General features: G+C 40.2%; 1 protein-coding gene across 4 annotated transcripts; it reads right to left on the minus strand.

Annotated features, from left to right (window-relative positions):
• Nucleotides 1-1700: 1700 nt before the first annotated feature.
• Nucleotides 1701-6824, minus strand: ZNF281 (zinc finger protein 281). Of its 4 annotated transcripts, none has more exons than XM_005540343.5 (2): nt 6712-6824; nt 1701-6485 (listed from the first exon to the last, which is right to left on the minus strand). In XM_005540343.5, exon 2 carries the CDS (start codon nt 6469-6471, stop codon nt 3781-3783), a length of 2691 nt encoding a protein of 896 aa, XP_005540400.3. In that variant the 5' UTR covers nt 6472-6485; nt 6712-6824; the 3' UTR covers nt 1701-3780. The 4 variants fall into 4 exon arrangements, with proteins under 4 accessions (XP_005540400.3, XP_005540399.3, XP_015303112.3 ...); XM_005540342.5 differs by having other exon boundaries at nt 1701-6489; XM_015447626.4 differs by having other exon boundaries at nt 6699-6824.
• Nucleotides 6825-18407: the final 11583 nt, after the last annotated feature.

The raw sequence follows: 18407 nt of genomic DNA on the forward strand, positions 1-18407 counted from the left end.
GCTAAAAATTATAGATGTTTTTCCACTGTTCATTAAATTACCTCAAAAATACTGACCAGCAATTGCTAAATTATGGTAGTCCTTATTCTGAATTTCCAGTAGCACAAGAGAAATCCAAAAGCATTGTTTCCTACTTCATACCTTAACATCTTAAAAGTAAAAAAAATCTTAATTTAAAAATGATCATATTCAGAGACAGACATTCCACAGAAGAAATAAAGGCAGGTGGGCAGGTTAAAAAAAAAAAAAATCAATCTGTAAGTGCTAATCTAGAACAGAGAATAAGTCACCTGTGCAAAGAAGTAAAAAGTTGGATTTCAATGCGTAATCACTGAGATTCTGCTTAGCACTCTTGTTCAAGGAAACAACCAAATCTAGCAAATACACTCAGGCAAAAAAACAAAACAAAAAACTTACATTTCCTAATCACAGAGACTCACCAGTACAGATAATCTCTACAGAGAAATTCATGCTTTTACTTAATATCTTTATCATTTTCTATAATACTATCACATACCAAAAAAAAGCCAAGCCTCAAAGACCTATTCTACCCTTTTAATTTATTCCCAATTCCTCAACTCTGTAGTCATTAAATTTCAAAGCACAATTGTCTTATGATCTACTTTTTCTCCTTCATGTTTGTAAGTTTACTAATATATTACACATTTACTAATTTTCAGTTTCTGCATCTTCATTATTTATATGGTTTAGCTCTTTCCTTCTAATATTTATACTATCAACTTTTTAAAACATTGCTATGATTTAATAACACCTTCTTCCTACCTAAAATGCTCAAGACCATTGTAATCTAAATCATACTGTCATTTTATTACAACTTTTTAATTAAAAAAATTTTTTTTCCCAAAACTGGTGCCATAGTATATTACAACCTTTTTGAGGTAAAAAAGGATGCACCTAAAACCAGAAGATATTGGAATCTGATTTAAAATAAAACCTCGATAAATAATTTCTCAGGAGTAATATTAGGATGGCTAACCCAATTTCAATAAAACATATTCTGATTTATATATTAAATTTCTATTCTTCCATATTATTATGCACCTAAAACATATTCAATGTTCATAAAGTATTCAATGTTCATAAAACATTGAATGTTTTCATGTTGTCATAAAACAATGAATATTTTATGAACATTGAATATGTTTTGGGTGCATAGTAACACGGAAGAACAAAAATTTAATATTATATAAATCTGAATCCTTTTTTTTTTTTTTTTGAGACACAGTCTTGCTCGGTCGCCCAGGCTGGAGTGCAGTGGCACAATCTCCGCTCACTGCAACCTCCCCACCTCCCAGGTTCAAGCAATTCTACTGCCTCAGCTTCCTGGGTAGCTGGGACTACAGGCACATGCCACCACGCCCAGTTGCTTTTTTGTATTTTAGTACAGACGGGGTTTCACTGTGTTGCCCAGATTGGTCTCAAGCTCCTGAGCTCAGGCAATTCACCTGCCTTGGCCTCCCAAAGGGCTAGGATTACAGGTGTGAGCCACCACACCCAGCCTTGAATCCATTTTCAACTAAAATAAACCGAGAAACAAAAAATACCTAAGTTTAAAAAATACAATTAAAATACAAGCCTCTAAACTGCAGGTTATACCACAGATGTGAATATTTTAGAAAAAGGTTAATAGAAAATTCTGAAAAACGTACTGGATATTAAGTAATATCTCCTTTCTTCAATTTTGTGATTAACAGGACTTTTATTGGTAGTAAACTAGAGCAAACAATCAGAATAATACATATGCAGTATTCAGTACACACAATAAAAGTTAAAGAAATTCAAAACCTGTATAAAACAAACTGGAGAAAAATCATACAGCTTAAGAGATACAGTGGTAAAGGTCCTCTCCATCCTTTGATTACAGCTTGTACTCTGTACTCAATAGAACTTACCGCACTTACTGAAATAAGAAATAAACACTTTTTAGTACTGAGTGTATTTAAGAAGATTAAGTACATTTTCTAAGAATCTTGCAATGACAAGTTGGTGACCCTTTAGCTGCTAAAGCTAAAGGGAGGAAAGTGGGAAAAGGAAATTAACTAATACTTTGTAACCATTTTAAATATTTCTTATTTTCCAAACACTGCTTTTATAACAGAAGTGTTTTACACTTGCACAATATTAATTACTTTATTATACATGGAAGCCTGCGGTAGGCTGATTACACAATAAGACTGCAAACAACCAGTGGTACTTTTCTGACGTCAGAAGAGTACATAAGACTGAAACATCACCAAAAGTACATAAAAAACTCATCAGCATAAACATCAAAGTACATTAAAAAATATAATCAGGAAAAAAATACAATTGCTAAAAAGCAGTTTAGAGTAGAGCCACTGCCTATCAGTAGCTTCAAATGGCAATTAGAGTTCATAGCAAGTTTTGATGACTTTACAAGACCCCTGTACAATACTAATGCACCCTTTTATTAAAATGTACATTAAAGGCCGCAATTTCACAAAGAGGTTCTGATGTTATTACTATATGCAGACACATCATCCCTCACAGGAGTTATGTCACCAGTTGGAATTACAACCTTATTAATGGGGTTTTATTATATATGGAAATCTGTATGGGTTTTTTTTTTTTTAAAAAAAAGGTGGGTTTTGGGGATGTTTACCCTATTGTTTTGTATTTGGATGCCCTAAGGCATATAAAGCGCATAATTACCTACTGGAATGTAAATGGTACTAAAATTAAAACTGTCAAAATAGAAAGAGGGAATAAGGAAGGCCCAAGAGCTCTTTTTAAAGAGAGGCTGAGAACAAGAAAAAAAAACCCAGAAGTGTAGGTAATATGTAACAGCGCAAACAAAAGAACCGTTTAGGCCATGTATAATAAATAATGCATACCCCAAATTTCAGTTAATCATATAATTTCAACTTGAGTTCTAATACTAGAACCAGCCAACCACTTGGGTTTCAACACTGTACTAGATGTCAGTAGAATCGCTTGATGGAATTACAGCCTTGTTACAGTTGGGATAAAGAGAGGGTGCTTTTTTTTTTTTTCCTTCTTTTATTAAAGCTATCATTCCAGGCTTTGATCAAAGATCCAAGAATATTTGTTCTACCAGGCTGGAATGAACGTGGTTTGGAAGTTCAGAGTACATTTAAAAGCTGCAACAAAATATAGGTAGCCAACAATCTCAGAATTTTGGATCAGCCCAGATGGAGATAGCAATTTGAAATGTTTTCGATCCCTTACTTAAATGACAAAATGTATATCAGCCCAGATAGAGCAATTTGAAATGTTTTCGATCCCTTACTTAAATGATGAAATGTGTATCATACTATCTGTAAATTGGATATTCCATTACAGTGATAACGTACAGAATTCCCATGCGTTATTACACTTTCCTGAGAGTAAAGCAATTAGAATAACCTTAATCCTAGCAACAAAGTTTTTTTTGTTTTGTTTTTTTGTAGGGTTTTTTTGTGTTTTTTTTTCCTTTTTTTTTTTTTTTTTTTTGCATTTAAAACATTTGGGCTATTCCCTGACGATCTATACATGTAAATTTGATTGCTAAACATTGTCACTTTGAATGTCAAACTATTTTTAATCTATTGATTTTGATTAAAAATCATAATACAAACAGAGCTAAAATCACACTAACAAAATAAACTAAATATGAAAAGTTGCATTGAAAGGGCATCACATTATTCTTAATAGGATCGTGTAGAAACATTCCAATGGCAGTGTTGTCAAAATAAAACAAAATTACATTAGAAGACCCCCAGCCTGGTCACTTTTGGGACCTTACCTGTAACTCTGGCTGGTGGGTGTCTTTACTCTTGTACTACATGGCTCACTTACATCAGACATCATATTTGTATACCCTGAGAAATCTGACACTGAAGTCCTTACTCTATGGTCCACTTCTCCATTAGAGTTAGTGATAAAGGTCATTGGCACCCTGCTGCCCGACTTAAACTGAGAACCAAACGCTTGTGCAAAGTTCTCAATCTGATACGTTGTTCTAGGCTCTATGTCTTTCTGAGGATCTATCTGGCTAGCTAACTCCTGAGATGGAATCTGAAAGCCTGTTGAAGACTCTAAGTTTTTCTGTTCCTTCTGGCTAGTCAATTTCTGAGATGAGGACTGGAAGGCTGATGAAGTCTCTAAGTTCTTCTGAGAATCTATCAGATCATCCAGCTCCTGGGAAGGTGTCAACTGCTGATGTGTAGCATCCAAAGCAGACAAATAAAGACCTGGCTGCGATCCAAACAACATCCCAAAAGGAGGCTTTGGCAATGAAGATGGCAACACTGAGGTAACAGATTGGCCAAAACCACACTCCAAAGGAGACGTAGTGTATATTTGTTTTTCTGGAAACAAAGTGTGGTTGTGGAGAGGTGAAGACAAACTGACAAATTGGAAACCATGTCCAAGAGTGAAACTTGCATTAGTGGATTTTTCAAAAGCCTGTTGGAGGTATTTGGAGTATTCTTGCAACATACTTGCTTTATCATTTGAAGGTGTTTGGGTGCCTGGGCTCAAATTTTCTTCTTGAACCAATTCTGAGTGTTCTCCTGAGGTGTGTAACTCCACTCGTGGTTCTGTAATATTGAAAGGATCCTCTTTCTGGCTTTCTGATTTGTTGGAGTATTGATCCAAAATACTTTGTAAAACCTCATCAGGAATTCCAGACTTGTCATGACAAGACTTAATCTCAGCATTTAGAGCTGAGGAGTCAATAAGTGACAATGGTGCCTCATTGTCCAAAACACTGACACCTGCAGACTGAATGACAGACTGTTGGGAGACCATGTGTCCTACGTTTATAGAAAAGGCACTGTTGCTGCTGGCAGTTGGTAAATATCTTCTTTTCTTTGAAAACTGCATGGCATCATCATAATTACTACTTATTTGACCTTGTTTGCCACTTGTACTTTGGAGAAGACCAATGGTCTCCACACTATTATTTGATACTATGCCAAGTGAGCCACTTGGTTTTCCAGACAAGGATTTCTGTCCTACTATGTCTGGTAATGGTGACACAAAGTTTAGGTAGTTTTTGTCTGTATTTTTTCTGCTTCCTTTCTTAAAGATCAATTTTGGCACCCTTTTCTGCAGTTCATCTATTCCAGTGCCAATTATGCCTCCACTGGAAGACACGGTAGGCATTTCTACTGAGTAACTCTGCATGTTTATATTATTTGAAATTTGTGATTCATTTGTTTTACCGGTCTTCTGTTCCTTATTTTCAATAGCTATGCTTTTTGACTTTGTTTTTCTCCTTGAAGAACTTGTATTTCCCTGAGACAACACAGCCAGATTACCCATATTGTTATGGTTTGATGACCCAGGTTCTGCACTAGTGGCTCCTTTAACTATGACTTCACCACATGTGCGCCTGTGCTTCAACAATCTATCAGTCCTTGAAAAATACTGTTGGCAAGTGTCACACTTATATGGCTTTTCTCCACTATGTGTCCTCTTGTGTCTCTCCATATGGTACTTCTGAATAAACTTCATGCTGCACTGATCACATCCAAATGGCTTCTCTCTACTATGAATTTTCTCATGTCTCTGTAGTAGGTATTTCTGAATGAAACCCATACTACACTGGCTGCACTGGAAAGGTCTTTCTCCTGTATGAATGAGGACATGTCTCCGCAGATGATAGGAGCTTCGGAAAGCAGCACTACAGTGATCACAGATATGAGGTTTCTGACTTGGGGAGAGGATGGCACCTTCTCCATCTCCAACCAAAGAAGGTTTGGAAGATGCACTTGGCTTCCTCTTGGCTTTGATTCCCTGAGATTCTGGCTTTGGCCTTTTTACCTTTTTGACATTAGTGTCCTGCTTTGGCTCCTCACTGCCATGGTGGTCATCAGTCCTGCTACTGCTGCTGAGCAATACGTCGCGGTGGTGCTGAGCTGGTTGCTGCTGGACATGCTGGTGGAGAATACTGAGGTCCTGGATGACGCCGTGACTCCCCCCTTCACCGCCTCCTAGGCCTGGAGACCTCTCTTCAGCTCCAGCGAACAGCCCCCCATAGTGGTGGTGGTGATGGTGGTGGTGGGACTGCTGCTCCTCAGGATCCGCGGGTTTCTCCTGTTTGATGCTAACCAAAGACTGCAAGAATCCCCAGGAGGTCCTCTGCGAGGGGAAGGCCGCGGCTGACGCCGCCGGCTCCTTCTTGAAAGTCATGTCCGGGGCTGGCGGAGGGGGGGGCTCAGCGGCCGGGGCTGCGGAGGTAGAGGAGGATAACACGCATTGCGGGGGAGGGGCGGCCGACCCCGCCGGCCGGGTGAAGCTGGTGACCGGGGGAAGCCGGTGGTTGAACATAACCATACCCTGGGGAAAGGTGGGTTCCATCTCTGCCCTCCTGCCGCTGCTGCTGCTGCCGCCGCCGCCGCCGCCACTACCACCGCCGCCGGAGCCGCTACCACCGCTACTGCCGGTACCTCCGCCGCCACTCAGGAACCCACTGCCGATTTTCATACCCCGGAGGAGGCCTGGCTGAGGAAAGGAGGAGGAAGAGGGAAGAGGGAGGAAAGGAGGTGGAACCGGGCCCCGGGCCGGGACCACCGCAGCGCTAAGGACCCCGCCGCGCCGCCGCCCAGACCGCAACGCGCCCAGCACTAATTCCCAGCCCAGTCGCCTCCGGCACCGGCACGCATGGTCCTGCGACTCTTCCCCAGGCCTCGCCCTCTCCCTCCTGGACCCACCGGCAACACTTACGGGTCCCGCCGCCGCCGCAGCCGCCGTCGCCTCCAGTTAATAAAAATAACGCCGTCCTCTCCACAATGGAATTAAAAGCCTCCCGTGTACTGCGCAGCCGCGGCGCAGTGTCTGCTGGGAACTCCTCGACCCGGCCAGAGGGGAGGTCTGAGGAGCCAGGGCGCCTGCGCCGCAGCTTCCGCCCGGTCTGCCTGTCAATCACTGGGGCGGTTGGGCGGAGGCGGGGGAGCAAGGGCAGGAGAGGCGGGGATTTGGAGCCCTACTAAAAAGGGGCTTTCGAGGCGCATGGGCGTGATTGGTGGGCTGCACTGAAGGAGATGAGAGTGGTTGAGGGTTTCTGGGGGGAAAACGCTCAGGAGGTGGAATCCAAGGGGCGGGAAGTTACGGGGGACTGTACTACAGCGTGGCGTGGGAGATGCAGAGAAAGAGGCTGAAAGAGAAGGTGGGGGAAACTGAGGATTCAATATTAGGGCTTTCTTCACTCTAGGTTTTGCAATCCAGGTCTTGAAATAAAATTCAAACTCAGAAGTGGATCATTGAGGGCACTTTTGATTCTATCAAGAAGCATTCAACTCCAAATGCTCAACATTTATTAAAACAGGTGCTTATGTTATCCCTTTGAATTTGGAAGCACTAATAATGGGCGCACATCCTTTGCATTTATAGGAGGAGCCTGCTTTGAAACCGCAATTAGTGGTACCGTTGCAAAAAAAAGAAAGCAAAAAAATCTTGTCTTACTGCCAACCTTCCTGAAGGCTACTGGAAGAGGAAACCGAGCGTAATCCAGGTGCAGCAGTCCTGTAAAACACGCCCACACACATACTTCATTATCATCACATCTTATTTAAATGCCCCCATACCTTAGCCTGGCTAATCAGTCTGTTTGCCATGTTATAAATGCCTGGCCCTTTATATTGTTTATGCAAAATTAACCACCAGGCCATTCTAAGAGCTCTGCTAGGATCCACTCTCCTCGCCAGTACAGAATGCCGAGAAACTCATTGCAAATTTAGAAATTTTTCTCGTAAAGGAAAGTAATGAAGTAAAATCTTAAAATCAAAGTTATATCAACAAAATCAAACAACAAATATTTATTCAGTGCCTAATGTGCACAAGGCATTCGATTTCATGTTAAGCACGCAGAAATCTAAACCAGACATTTTCCTAGCAAAGGATATTTATAAATGAGAAATTTTAAATAAAAGAACCAGAACTATGACAACAGCTTATTTACATAGTATGTTTTCTTAATGAAATTACATGTACATCACAATGTCTCTAGCTAAATAATTTCTCATAATTAAATAATAAATTCTCTGAGAAATTTCACAATCGAAACCATAGGGATTATTTACTAATACTTATGGACCTCTCTGAGCCTGCCCTAAAAAATTTAAGGACGATATTTAATGAGCATTTTGAGATAAGAAGTAATTGCTTTTTTTCTAATCCCATGAAACAACATGTAAGTATTCCACCACTTAAACTGACACTTTAATTCTGTCAAGTATAGTTGTGATATTGTGAAATATATATTTGGACTTTGAACCGTTTTGTGGCACACAACTGCTAAAATCCTTGGAATCTGCAAAGTAATAAACGTCTTTTTGTATGCTAATGAAGCGACTGATGATGGCTGGCAACCCCTTGGTAGCTTCAGGATGGGGGCTGGTCACCGGAAAGGCCAAGGCAGGATTAGAGTTTGGGACTTTCAGTCCCACCCCCCGACCTCCGGGGAGGAGAGAGGGATTGAAGGTTAAGTTGATCTCCAATGGCCAGTGATTTAATCAATCATGCCTGTGTAGTGAAGCCTCCATAAAAACCTAAAAAGGACAGGGTTTGGAAAGCTTCCTGTAAGCGAACCCGTGAAGGTTCCGGGAGGGTGGCGCACCCGGAAAGGGCATGGAAGCTCCACGCCCCTTCCCACATACCTTCCTCTATCCATCTCTTCATCTGGTGTTCATCGATAGCCTTTGTAATGTCCTTAATAGTAAACTGGAAAACGTAAGTGTTTGCCTGGGTTCTATGAGCTGCTCTAGCAAATTAATCAAGCCCAAGGAAGGGGTCATGGGAACCGCGATTTATAGCTGGTGAGTCAGAGCACGGGTAAAACAACCTGGGGCTCGTGATTGGCATCTGAAATGGGGCCAGTCTTGTAGGCCTGGGCTCTTAATCTGTGGGATCTGATGCTGTCTCCAGGTAGATAGTGTCAGAATTGAATTGGAGAACACCCCGGTGGTATCTGCTGCAGAATCGATTGTTTCCTCAGTGTGTGGGGAGAAACCCCTACACATTTGGTCACAGAAAGAGACGGGCGGATCACAAGGTCAGGAGATCGAGACCATCCTGGCTAACATGGTGAAACCCCGTCTCTACTAAAAATACAAAAAACTAGCCGGGCGAGGTGGCGGGCGCCTGTAGTCCCAGCTACTCCGGAGGCTGAGGCAGGAGAATGGCGTGAACTCGGGAGGCGGAGCTTGCAGTGAGCTGAGACCCGGCCACTGCACTCCAGCCTGGGCCACAGAGCGAGACTCCGTCTCAAAAAAAAAAAAAAAAAAAAAAAGAAATCTTCTGTGTTGATTGTTGAGTGAGAGTATAGGAGAGGCTGAGTTTTTTGTTTGTTTGTTTTTTGTTTTTTTCTACAATAGCTAAGTGTTAAAGACTGAAAGTTGAAAAACTTAAGGCAGTCGTAAAATATTAGTCAATGCCTATGAGAAATGAGGCTGTCCCTTTATTCAGGGTGTCAGTGTTTAATGGTAAGCTGGGATGCATATAAGCTAGTCCAAGCATGAAGGGCAGTAGGACACTCATATGAAAAACCAACTTTGTTCCTCAGTTATCAAGATAAGAAACCTGTCATTTCTCTCATTCACTCTGTCAGCCTTGAGATACTCCAAGCAGACTTACCTCTGTGTTGTACACCCCATATATCAGGAAGATGAAGAGACCCTGTGAAATAAAATGGAGGGGAAAAGCTGTTAACGCTAATCATTTCAGCAGAAGAAATACCTGAAATAAACTTTCCTGGGAACAGACAAAAGAAGACACACTTCATCAAGGTCAATTTATTTTCCTATTTTTCAACATTAGAAGGTGTACCTTGAGCATTTATATGATAACATAGCAAGCACATCACTTGTAGTGGTTATGCTATTCAATTCTTTAGAAGTACAAAATAAAAATACCATCCCAAGTACAAAGAATATTAATCAGAAAAATCAATATACCAGTTCTGAAAGATAGCTGGGTAATGAAAAAATTAAACTCAGGAAATGTTATTAAAGTAATCATAGAAATAACACTAAGCATCAGTATTTCCAAGCACTGTTTTAGACTGTAGCAACTAGAATAGATTTGTTACAATCTTCAACAGGGTTAAATTTTGAAAAAAAAATTATAAAGCAGCTAAAAGAATAAACTTAAGGTAATAAGTATAAATAGGTTTTAAAATAATACTCGAAATACCAGCTCAAGATAAAATTTCACATTACCATCTGTTGTGAACTTCATACACTTTTATTGTAATCTGTATGTGTAATAAACATTCCAAAGATGTTAATCAGTCTTTAGCTTTAGAAAATGCTTAATTAATTAGAAAATATAAATTGAACCGCACTCTTAACTCTAAAATCTTAACTTTAAAAGAAAATAAAACCTATATGCTTTAAACTTACAGAAAACAGACAGCAAAAATTTTCACTTTGGTGAGGAAATAAAAATCTATATTGTAGCGTTCTTGTTAGGTACTAACAAACCAACTATTAAATAGGAGTCTGTACTAAATCTGGAAATGGTTCAAATAGTTAAGTAATATGATACTTTCCCAAGGAAAATACTAAAGGAATATTTTAATATTTGTTTATCTCTGAATGCTTAGATTTTACAGATAATGGAAACAATCCCAGAACAAAAAGATTGTATAAAACTAGTGATTCTTGTTTTCTATTAATTTCTTTTTAATTAGACTTTGTTTTTTAGAACAATTTTAGTTTTACAGAAAAATTAATAAGATAGTAATCAGGCTGGGTGCAGTGGCTCTCGCCTGTATTCCCAGCACTTTCGGAGTGCTGAGGATCGGGCAAGGCGGGCCGATCACTTGAGGTCAGGAGTTCAAGACCAGCCTGGCCAACATGGTAAAACCTCGTCTCTACTAAAAATACGAAAATTAGCCAGGCATGGTGGCACATGCCTGTAATCCCAGCTACTAAGAAGGCTGAGGCAGGAGAATCACTTGAACCCGGGAGGCAGAGATTGCAGTGAGCAGAGATCACGCCCCTGCATACCAGCCTGGGCGATAAGAGTGAAACTCCATCTCAAGAAAAAAAAAAAAAAGTACTAACAGTTTGCATATATCCATCCCCAGTTTCCTCTATTATTAACATTTTACATTAGTATGGTATATTCATTATAACAAATCTAATTCTTTTCAATACTACTACCTTTATAATTTCAGAATCTAAAACTGTTGCAATGTATACATTTATATTAATAAGAATAATGAAAAGTTATGAACAATAAACAATTTCCATTTCGATAATAAACTTTTAAAAATTCAACTATAGCTACACTTTTTTTTTAACTGTGTGTACACAATGTCCCAAAGTTCAATACCAAACTCACTTTCCTCCTTCCAATAGCCTTCATCAAGATCTATCTAGTGCAGACTAAATTCAAGCCACTCAGTACTTGAGTTTAGTACTCATTTTATAGGCTACTTGTTTGCCCCAATTCTGGATAATTCTAAATAGTTCAAGAAAAAAATCTTTTTTCTGATTTATGTAAAAATTCTAAAATAATTAAGAGTTCCTCCTCCCTCAATAATTGTTAATTTTTTATTCCTTATTTTGCTACATAAATAAAAAATTAAGGGTAAGTCACTCAAATTTTAATTCTATTTATGAGATAGGCATTTTTGCTTTGTACAATAGGCGAGTTCCTGAATAAATAAAATTTCCTGAACATTGAAAAACATGCATTATTATTTCTGTATAAGAAACTCAGCTGTTTATTTGAAATCTATATGATGCTTTGAAAATCAAAGAGCTGGCCAGGTGCCATGGTTCACGCCTGAAATCCCAACTCTTTGGGAGGCTAAGGCAGGAGGATCGCTTGAGGCTGGGAGTTTGAGACAAGCCATGGCAACAATAGCAAGACCCTGTCTCTAGCAAAAATTTAAAAGTCAGCCGGGCATCGTGCTGCATGCTTGTAGTCTCAGCTACTCAGGAGATGAGAGGATCACTTGAGCCCAGGAGTTAGAAGCTGCAGTGAGCTGTGATCGCACCACTGCACTCCAGTCCATCCTGGCAACAGAGTGAGATCCTATCTCTAAAAAAAAAAGAAAAGAAAAAGAAAATCAAAGAGCACTTTAGTAATGGTATAATCACCGCTATAATTTATCTGTCTTATAAGTTTTATTTTTTCCCCATGTCTTGGTAAACTGAGAAAGTAGAGTATGCTTCATATTTTTATTTACTACGCTACCATGTTACTTATTATATATTTTAATTTTAATACATTTAACCCTTAAATGTAAAATAATCACAACAAAAATACTCTTTTTGAAAACAGGATTTAGATTTTAAAAGGATTTTAGATAAAGGCAGCTTCCATCTCAAAAGCTTTTTTCTCTTTTCCCCTGTCCTCAACAGATGTACATCTAACAGCATGATAAGGAAGCCCCAGAAGGATGTTTCTAAAGACCATGAGGGAATCTGAAACCTGAAATCATGCCAAGGACTCTCTGCTTCTCTTTCGCTTGGGGTGTCTCCCTGATGCTGCCACAACCAGTTGAAGCATATAACATTAACAATAAAAATTAGTTTTTTTGTAACTAATTTTATGCCCCATAATTGTATGCCCCACACATGACTTTTTTTCTCCACTAATTTTACCAGCTATTCACAGTCGTGATCATTTAGATCTAATGCCACAGAACTTCATAAACCCTTCACTACTAGAAAACATCCTATTTTCTCAAAGAGAAGAATCGAAACAGAAACAGCTAAACATAAACATCTTAAGCTATAACTGTGAGCCACTTTTTAAATTCCTGCAGAGAGAATACCTTTAAGAACAGCTGGAAGGAACCAACTGCCAATCTTCAACTGGCACTGCGATTTCTGGAACTCCTTATAGCAACATTCTGTCCTACTAAGGAGTGAATACTGAAAGTATGCCACATTTCTGAATTTAATGATCCCTCATGTCTGTTAGATGGTTTCCACTATTTCATCCACAGAACAGTTCATCTGTAATGTATTAATATATGAAGTATTTTCTATAGAGGTACCTATTTCTCAATGTTTTAGTCACAGTAAAAATAACAATAATTGGGCAGGAAGCATCCAAAGTGAGGCTGGATTCCTGTAGCATGCGTGTACTTTATGGGCAGGGGCCAGGAGTTGGGAAAGAACACCAGGATATTACATCTGATACTGTACAGAAGTTAAAAATAGAAACTAAGGGAAAGAGAAAAAAAATTCTCGATGATTTCATTCTCATTTATCTATGAAACATTGAAAACTCAGGCGACTTTGTAAATATTTACACTGTTCTAGAAGTCTTGAGCATTATCTTCAAATAGATTCAGTGGTTGACATCAAGTCTGTTGTTGTTATATTGATCTGTATTTTTATAGTACACTTCATGATTGTTACAGAATCAATCTTCTTTAAGTGGTAATATGTTCTTCCTTGGCAATACAAAGAACAGGAAAGGTGCCCCGTACATAGTCCATCGCCTCCTCAGGAATCAGAATAGTATTAACAGTGCTAATATCTGGATAGCTCTCTCAAGCACTTTCATTTACATAAATTCATTTGTTCTTCACTACAACATTGCAAAGGAGGCCGTGTGAGTATTATTAGCTTTATTCTTATATAGGGATTTTGAGACTTGTGGCTCACAGTGCCACAATGCTGACAAGTTGGCAGAGCCAAGGATTAGTGTTTGACTCCTAACATAATGCTCTCTCACACGCCTTATCTAGACACCTTCATAACTCTTTTTTTTTTTTTTTTTTGAGACGGAGTCTCACTCTTTCGCCCAGGCTGGAGTGCAGTGGCACGATCTCAGCTCGCTGCAAGCTCTGCCTCCCGGGTTCATGCCATTCTCCTGCCTCAGCCTCCCGAGTAACTGGGACTACAGGCGCCCGCCACCACGCCCAGCTAATTTTTTGTATTTTTAGTACAGATGGGGTTTCACCATTTTAACCAGGATGGTCTCGATCTCCTGACCTTGTGATCTGCCTGCCTCGGCCTCACAAAGTGCTAGGATTACAGGTGTGAGCCACTGCGCCCAGCCAACAACTTCATAACTCTTAAGTCACTAGCTTCAAGATAATGCAATTGGTGAGACTTTTGGAAGCTCAGGTTTATTAAAAGCATGTTGCAGTTTGATTAGTTCATAGGGTCAGGGACTCAGTATTTAGTAACAGGGCTTCGAGTAACCCTGGTCCTCCACCTAACAAGTACAACAGGAAATACGGTTGGCAATAATGATTCTCAGTTGCTATGGGCCAGTTTCTGTCTCTTGTACTTTTCTTATAGATTCTCATTCAATGACGTATACTTTCTGGTTGCTGGGAAACATACCTTTTACCATCAAAAAAAAGACTGCTAGGTAACCGTATTGTCAAATATTCTTATCATTGTCATCATTTACTAAACTTTTTTGAGTATATGTTACTACGCCGTATACTTTTATATATTCACAAATCCTGTTCCAATCTACTTTCTCTTTTGTTTGTTTTGTCTGTTTGTGTTTGTTTTTGTTTTGAGATGGAGTCTCGCTTGTCACCCAGGCTGGACTGCAGTGGCATGATCTCAGCTCACTGCAACCTCCACCTCCCGGGTTCAAGCGATTCTCCTGCCTCAGCCTCCCAAGTAGCTGGGACTACAGGTGCCCGCCACCTCGCCTGGCTAATTTTTTGTATTTTTAGTAGAGAGGGGGTTTCACTGTGTTAGCCAGGATGGTCTCAATCTCCTGACCTCATGATCCGCCAGACTTGGCCTCCCAAAGTGCTGGGATTACAGGCGTGAGCCACTGCGCACGGCCCCAATCTACTCTCTATAAACAATTCCCATTTTGGGGATTACATCCTACAGAAACAAAAGCATTAGTGTGCAAGGATATGTATTTTTGAGGTTGCTTGTTGCAGCATTGTGCACAGTGGCAAAGAACTAGAAACAACTTGAATGCCCTTCAACACGAGAACAGCTGAAAAAATTGTGGTATCTTTATCCCTCAGGATATTAGGCAACTAAAAGAATAAGTTGGCGCTATATTAGTCTGGAGGGATGTCCTTGCATAGTTAAACAAAAAAAGCAAGAGGAAAAGATGCATTATGTTATATATTCTTAGTTCTGTAAAACAAATAGCAAAACTCTCTCTTCCTCTGCCCAAATGTAACTATTAATAATTACACAGGAGAAAGATGTGCAAGGATGCACACCAAACTGTTGTCACTGGTTTCCTAATGGTAAGGATAAGAGGAAGAGGAGGTAAGTCAGAAACAAGTGAGACAGGTGGGGCGCTGTGGCTCATGTCTGTAATCTCAGCACTTTGGGAGGCCAAGGCAGGTGGATCACCAGAGTTCAGGCGTTGGAGACCACTCTGGCCAACATGGTGAAACCCCGTCTCTACTAAAAATATCAAAATTAGCCTGGCATGGTGGCGAGCGCCTGTAATCGCAGCTACTTGGGAGGCTGAGGCAAGAGAATCACTTGAACCCGGGAGGTGGAGATTGGTGAGCCAAGATTGTTACACTTCATGTAACAATCATGAAGTGTGCAGTGCCACACCCAGGCCACTGCACTCCAGCCTGGTGACAAGAGTGAAACTCCATCTCAAAAAAAAAAAAAAAAAAAAACAGAAAAGAAGAAACAGGTGAGACAGAGCAAAGTAGAAAAACATGCTGATGTTATCAAGAGAAGAAGTGGAATATAAAATTCTATGTATTATGTTACTGTAAATATAGAAAACAATCTGCACACAAATAAGGATCGAAATATAAGGCTGACAAATGAAATATTGATTTGATTTGGAGGTAAACTTGGATTTTTTTTCTAGATTCTTATTTTAATATAAGGACTACAATAAATTTGGACAAAAAAGTGGGTTGATTTAAAGTATGTTTATTTTTTAAATGGGCTTATTTTTACTTTTATTTATTTAGTTTTCAAGAGACAGTGCCTCTCTATTTTTCCCAGACTAGAGTGGAGTAGCTATTCATAAGTGTGATCAAAGCAACTGCAGCCTCAAATTCCTAGGCTCAAGTGATCTTCCTACCTCAACCTCCATAGCAACTGGACTAGAGGTGCCCAGCTGAAATGTATTTATTATATGTACTGTAATGAAATTCCTGGTAGAACTATTTTCTCTTTTTTCTGGGCTTCTGATTTTTTTCAGGTTTTACTTCTAACTATCCTAACATGTATATATATATGAAAAATGTGTATATACATAAGTCATATATATAAATAGAAATAAATATTTTATTTCTATTCTCTTAGATGTTTATATATATAATATACACATGTATATGTTTAATGCATACATATAACTATATGTATCTATGTATATCACCGGGTAATTGAAAATAAAATCTGTTTTTGTTTAGTTTTGTTTTGGTTTTGAGATGGAGTTTCGCTCTTGGTGGCCAGGCTGGAATGCAATGGCCTGATCTCGGCTCACTGCAACCTCCGCCTCCTGGGTTCAAGTGATTCTCCTGCTTCAGCCTCCCAAGTAGCTGGAATTACAGGCATGCACCACTATGCCCAGCTATTTTTTGTATTTTTAGTAAAGGTGGGGTTTCACCTTGTTGGTCAGGCTGGTCTCTAACTCCTGACCTCAAATGATCCACCCACCTCAGCCTCCCAAAGTGCTGGGATTACAGGCGTGAGCCACCCCACTGGCCAAAATCTGGGTTTGTTTTGAGGCAGAGCCTCACTCTGTTGACCAGGCTGGACTGAAGTGCTGGGATCTCAGCTCACTGCAACCCCCGCCTCATGGGTTCAAGCAAATCTCCTGCCTCAGCCTCCCAAGTAGCTGGAACTACAGGCATGCACCACCACGCCCAGCTAACTTTTGTATTTTTAGTAGAGATGGGGTTTCACCATGTTGGCCAGGACTGGTCTTGAACTCCTGACTTCAAGTGATCCACCGGCCTGGGCCTCCCAAAGTGTTGGGATTATAGACGTAAGCCACCACACCCGGCCAAAAATAAAATCTGAAAGAAGTCAGAAGCCCAGGGAAAGATAAAATAATTCCAACAGAAATTTCACTTCACTCCAGGTGGCCAACCCAAGAAAGAGAACATCGTGGGTTACTACATGGTTCCCATTGTGCGATAATAAGATCTATTTTTCACAAAACATATTTCCTAAGAGCAATACTGAGTGACATAAAGGAGAATATCTTTCCTTTTTTCTTTTCTTTTTTCTTGAGACAGGGTCTCGCTCTGTTGCCCAGGCTGGAGTGCAGTGGTGTGATCATGGCTCACTGCAGCCTTGACCTCCTGAGCTCAATCAGTCCTCCCACCTCAGCCTCCCTAGTAGCTGGGACTACAGACATGCACCACCACACCCAGCTAATTTTTGTCTTTTTTGTAGAGACAGGATTTCACCATGTTGCCCAGGCTGGTCTGGAACTCCTGGACTCAAGTGATCCACTCACCTCAGACTCCCAAAGTGCTGGGATTACAAGTGTGAGCCATTGTGCCTAGATAAGGAGAATGTTTTAAATGACTGTTTTGCAGAAGAACCAAACAGGATCCAAAGGGGCAGTCAAGGGTGAAGGTTAAACCTAAGGATTTGGGGCTGGGCATGGTGGCTCACACCTGCAATCCCAGCACTTCGGGAGGCCGAGGCGGGTGGATCACGAGGTCAGGAGTTCGAGACCATCCTGGGCAACATGGTGAAACCCTGTCTCCACTAAAAACACAAAAATTGGCCACGCTTGATGGTGGGCGCCTATAATTCCAGCTACTCAGGAGGCTGAGGCAGGAGAATCGCTTGAACGCGGGAGGCGGAGTTTGCCATGAGCCGAGATCAGGCCATTGCACTCCAGCCTGGCGACAGAGCAAGCCTCTGTCTCAAAAAAAAAAAAAAAGATTTGGAGTCAAACAAACTTGGATGTACTCCAAGCTCTACCACACACTAACCCTGTAACTTTGGGCAGTTTTCTTAACTTCTGTGAGGCTAACTTTCCTTATTCTGTAATAATAGTAATTGTACAGGGTTGTCACAATAAAGTGGGTAACATTTAATGTGATGCCTAGCATCACTGGGATAGAGCTGTGGATTTGGGATTCATCAGAGTACAGGTGGAAATCGAAGTCATCAACTAGCGAACATGTAAAGTATATAAAGACAATGGCCTTGGACAGAGTTCTGGAAAATGGCAACATTTCAGAGATGAGCAGAAAGAGAGGAACCAGAGAAGTCAGAGATGTAAAGAGGGTGTTTCCATTGAAGCCAGTAGAGGAGAGTTTCGACTGGAGAGAAATGATTAGCAGCAAACATAGGTGAAAGACAAAGACTCTAAAACCAGACTGCCCAGGTTTTAACTCTAGCTCTACCATTTGCTAGCTGTGTGAGCTTGGAAACATTACTCAACTCCTCTGTTCTTCAGTTCCATCATCTATAAAATGCATACAGTAATTGTACCTGTCTCATAGAATTGTTATGGGAATTAAA

Source organism: Macaca fascicularis, chromosome 1 (genome assembly GCF_037993035.2).
Source record: "Macaca fascicularis isolate 582-1 chromosome 1, T2T-MFA8v1.1".
In the NCBI taxonomy this organism is placed as follows: Eukaryota; Metazoa; Chordata; class Mammalia; order Primates; family Cercopithecidae; genus Macaca; species Macaca fascicularis.

Excerpts from the sequence above, each read along its gene's own strand:
- ZNF281 (XM_005540343.5), bottom strand. The coding sequence starts at position 6,471 with ATGAAAATCGGCAGTGGGTTCCTGAGTGGCGGCGGAGGTACCGGCAGT.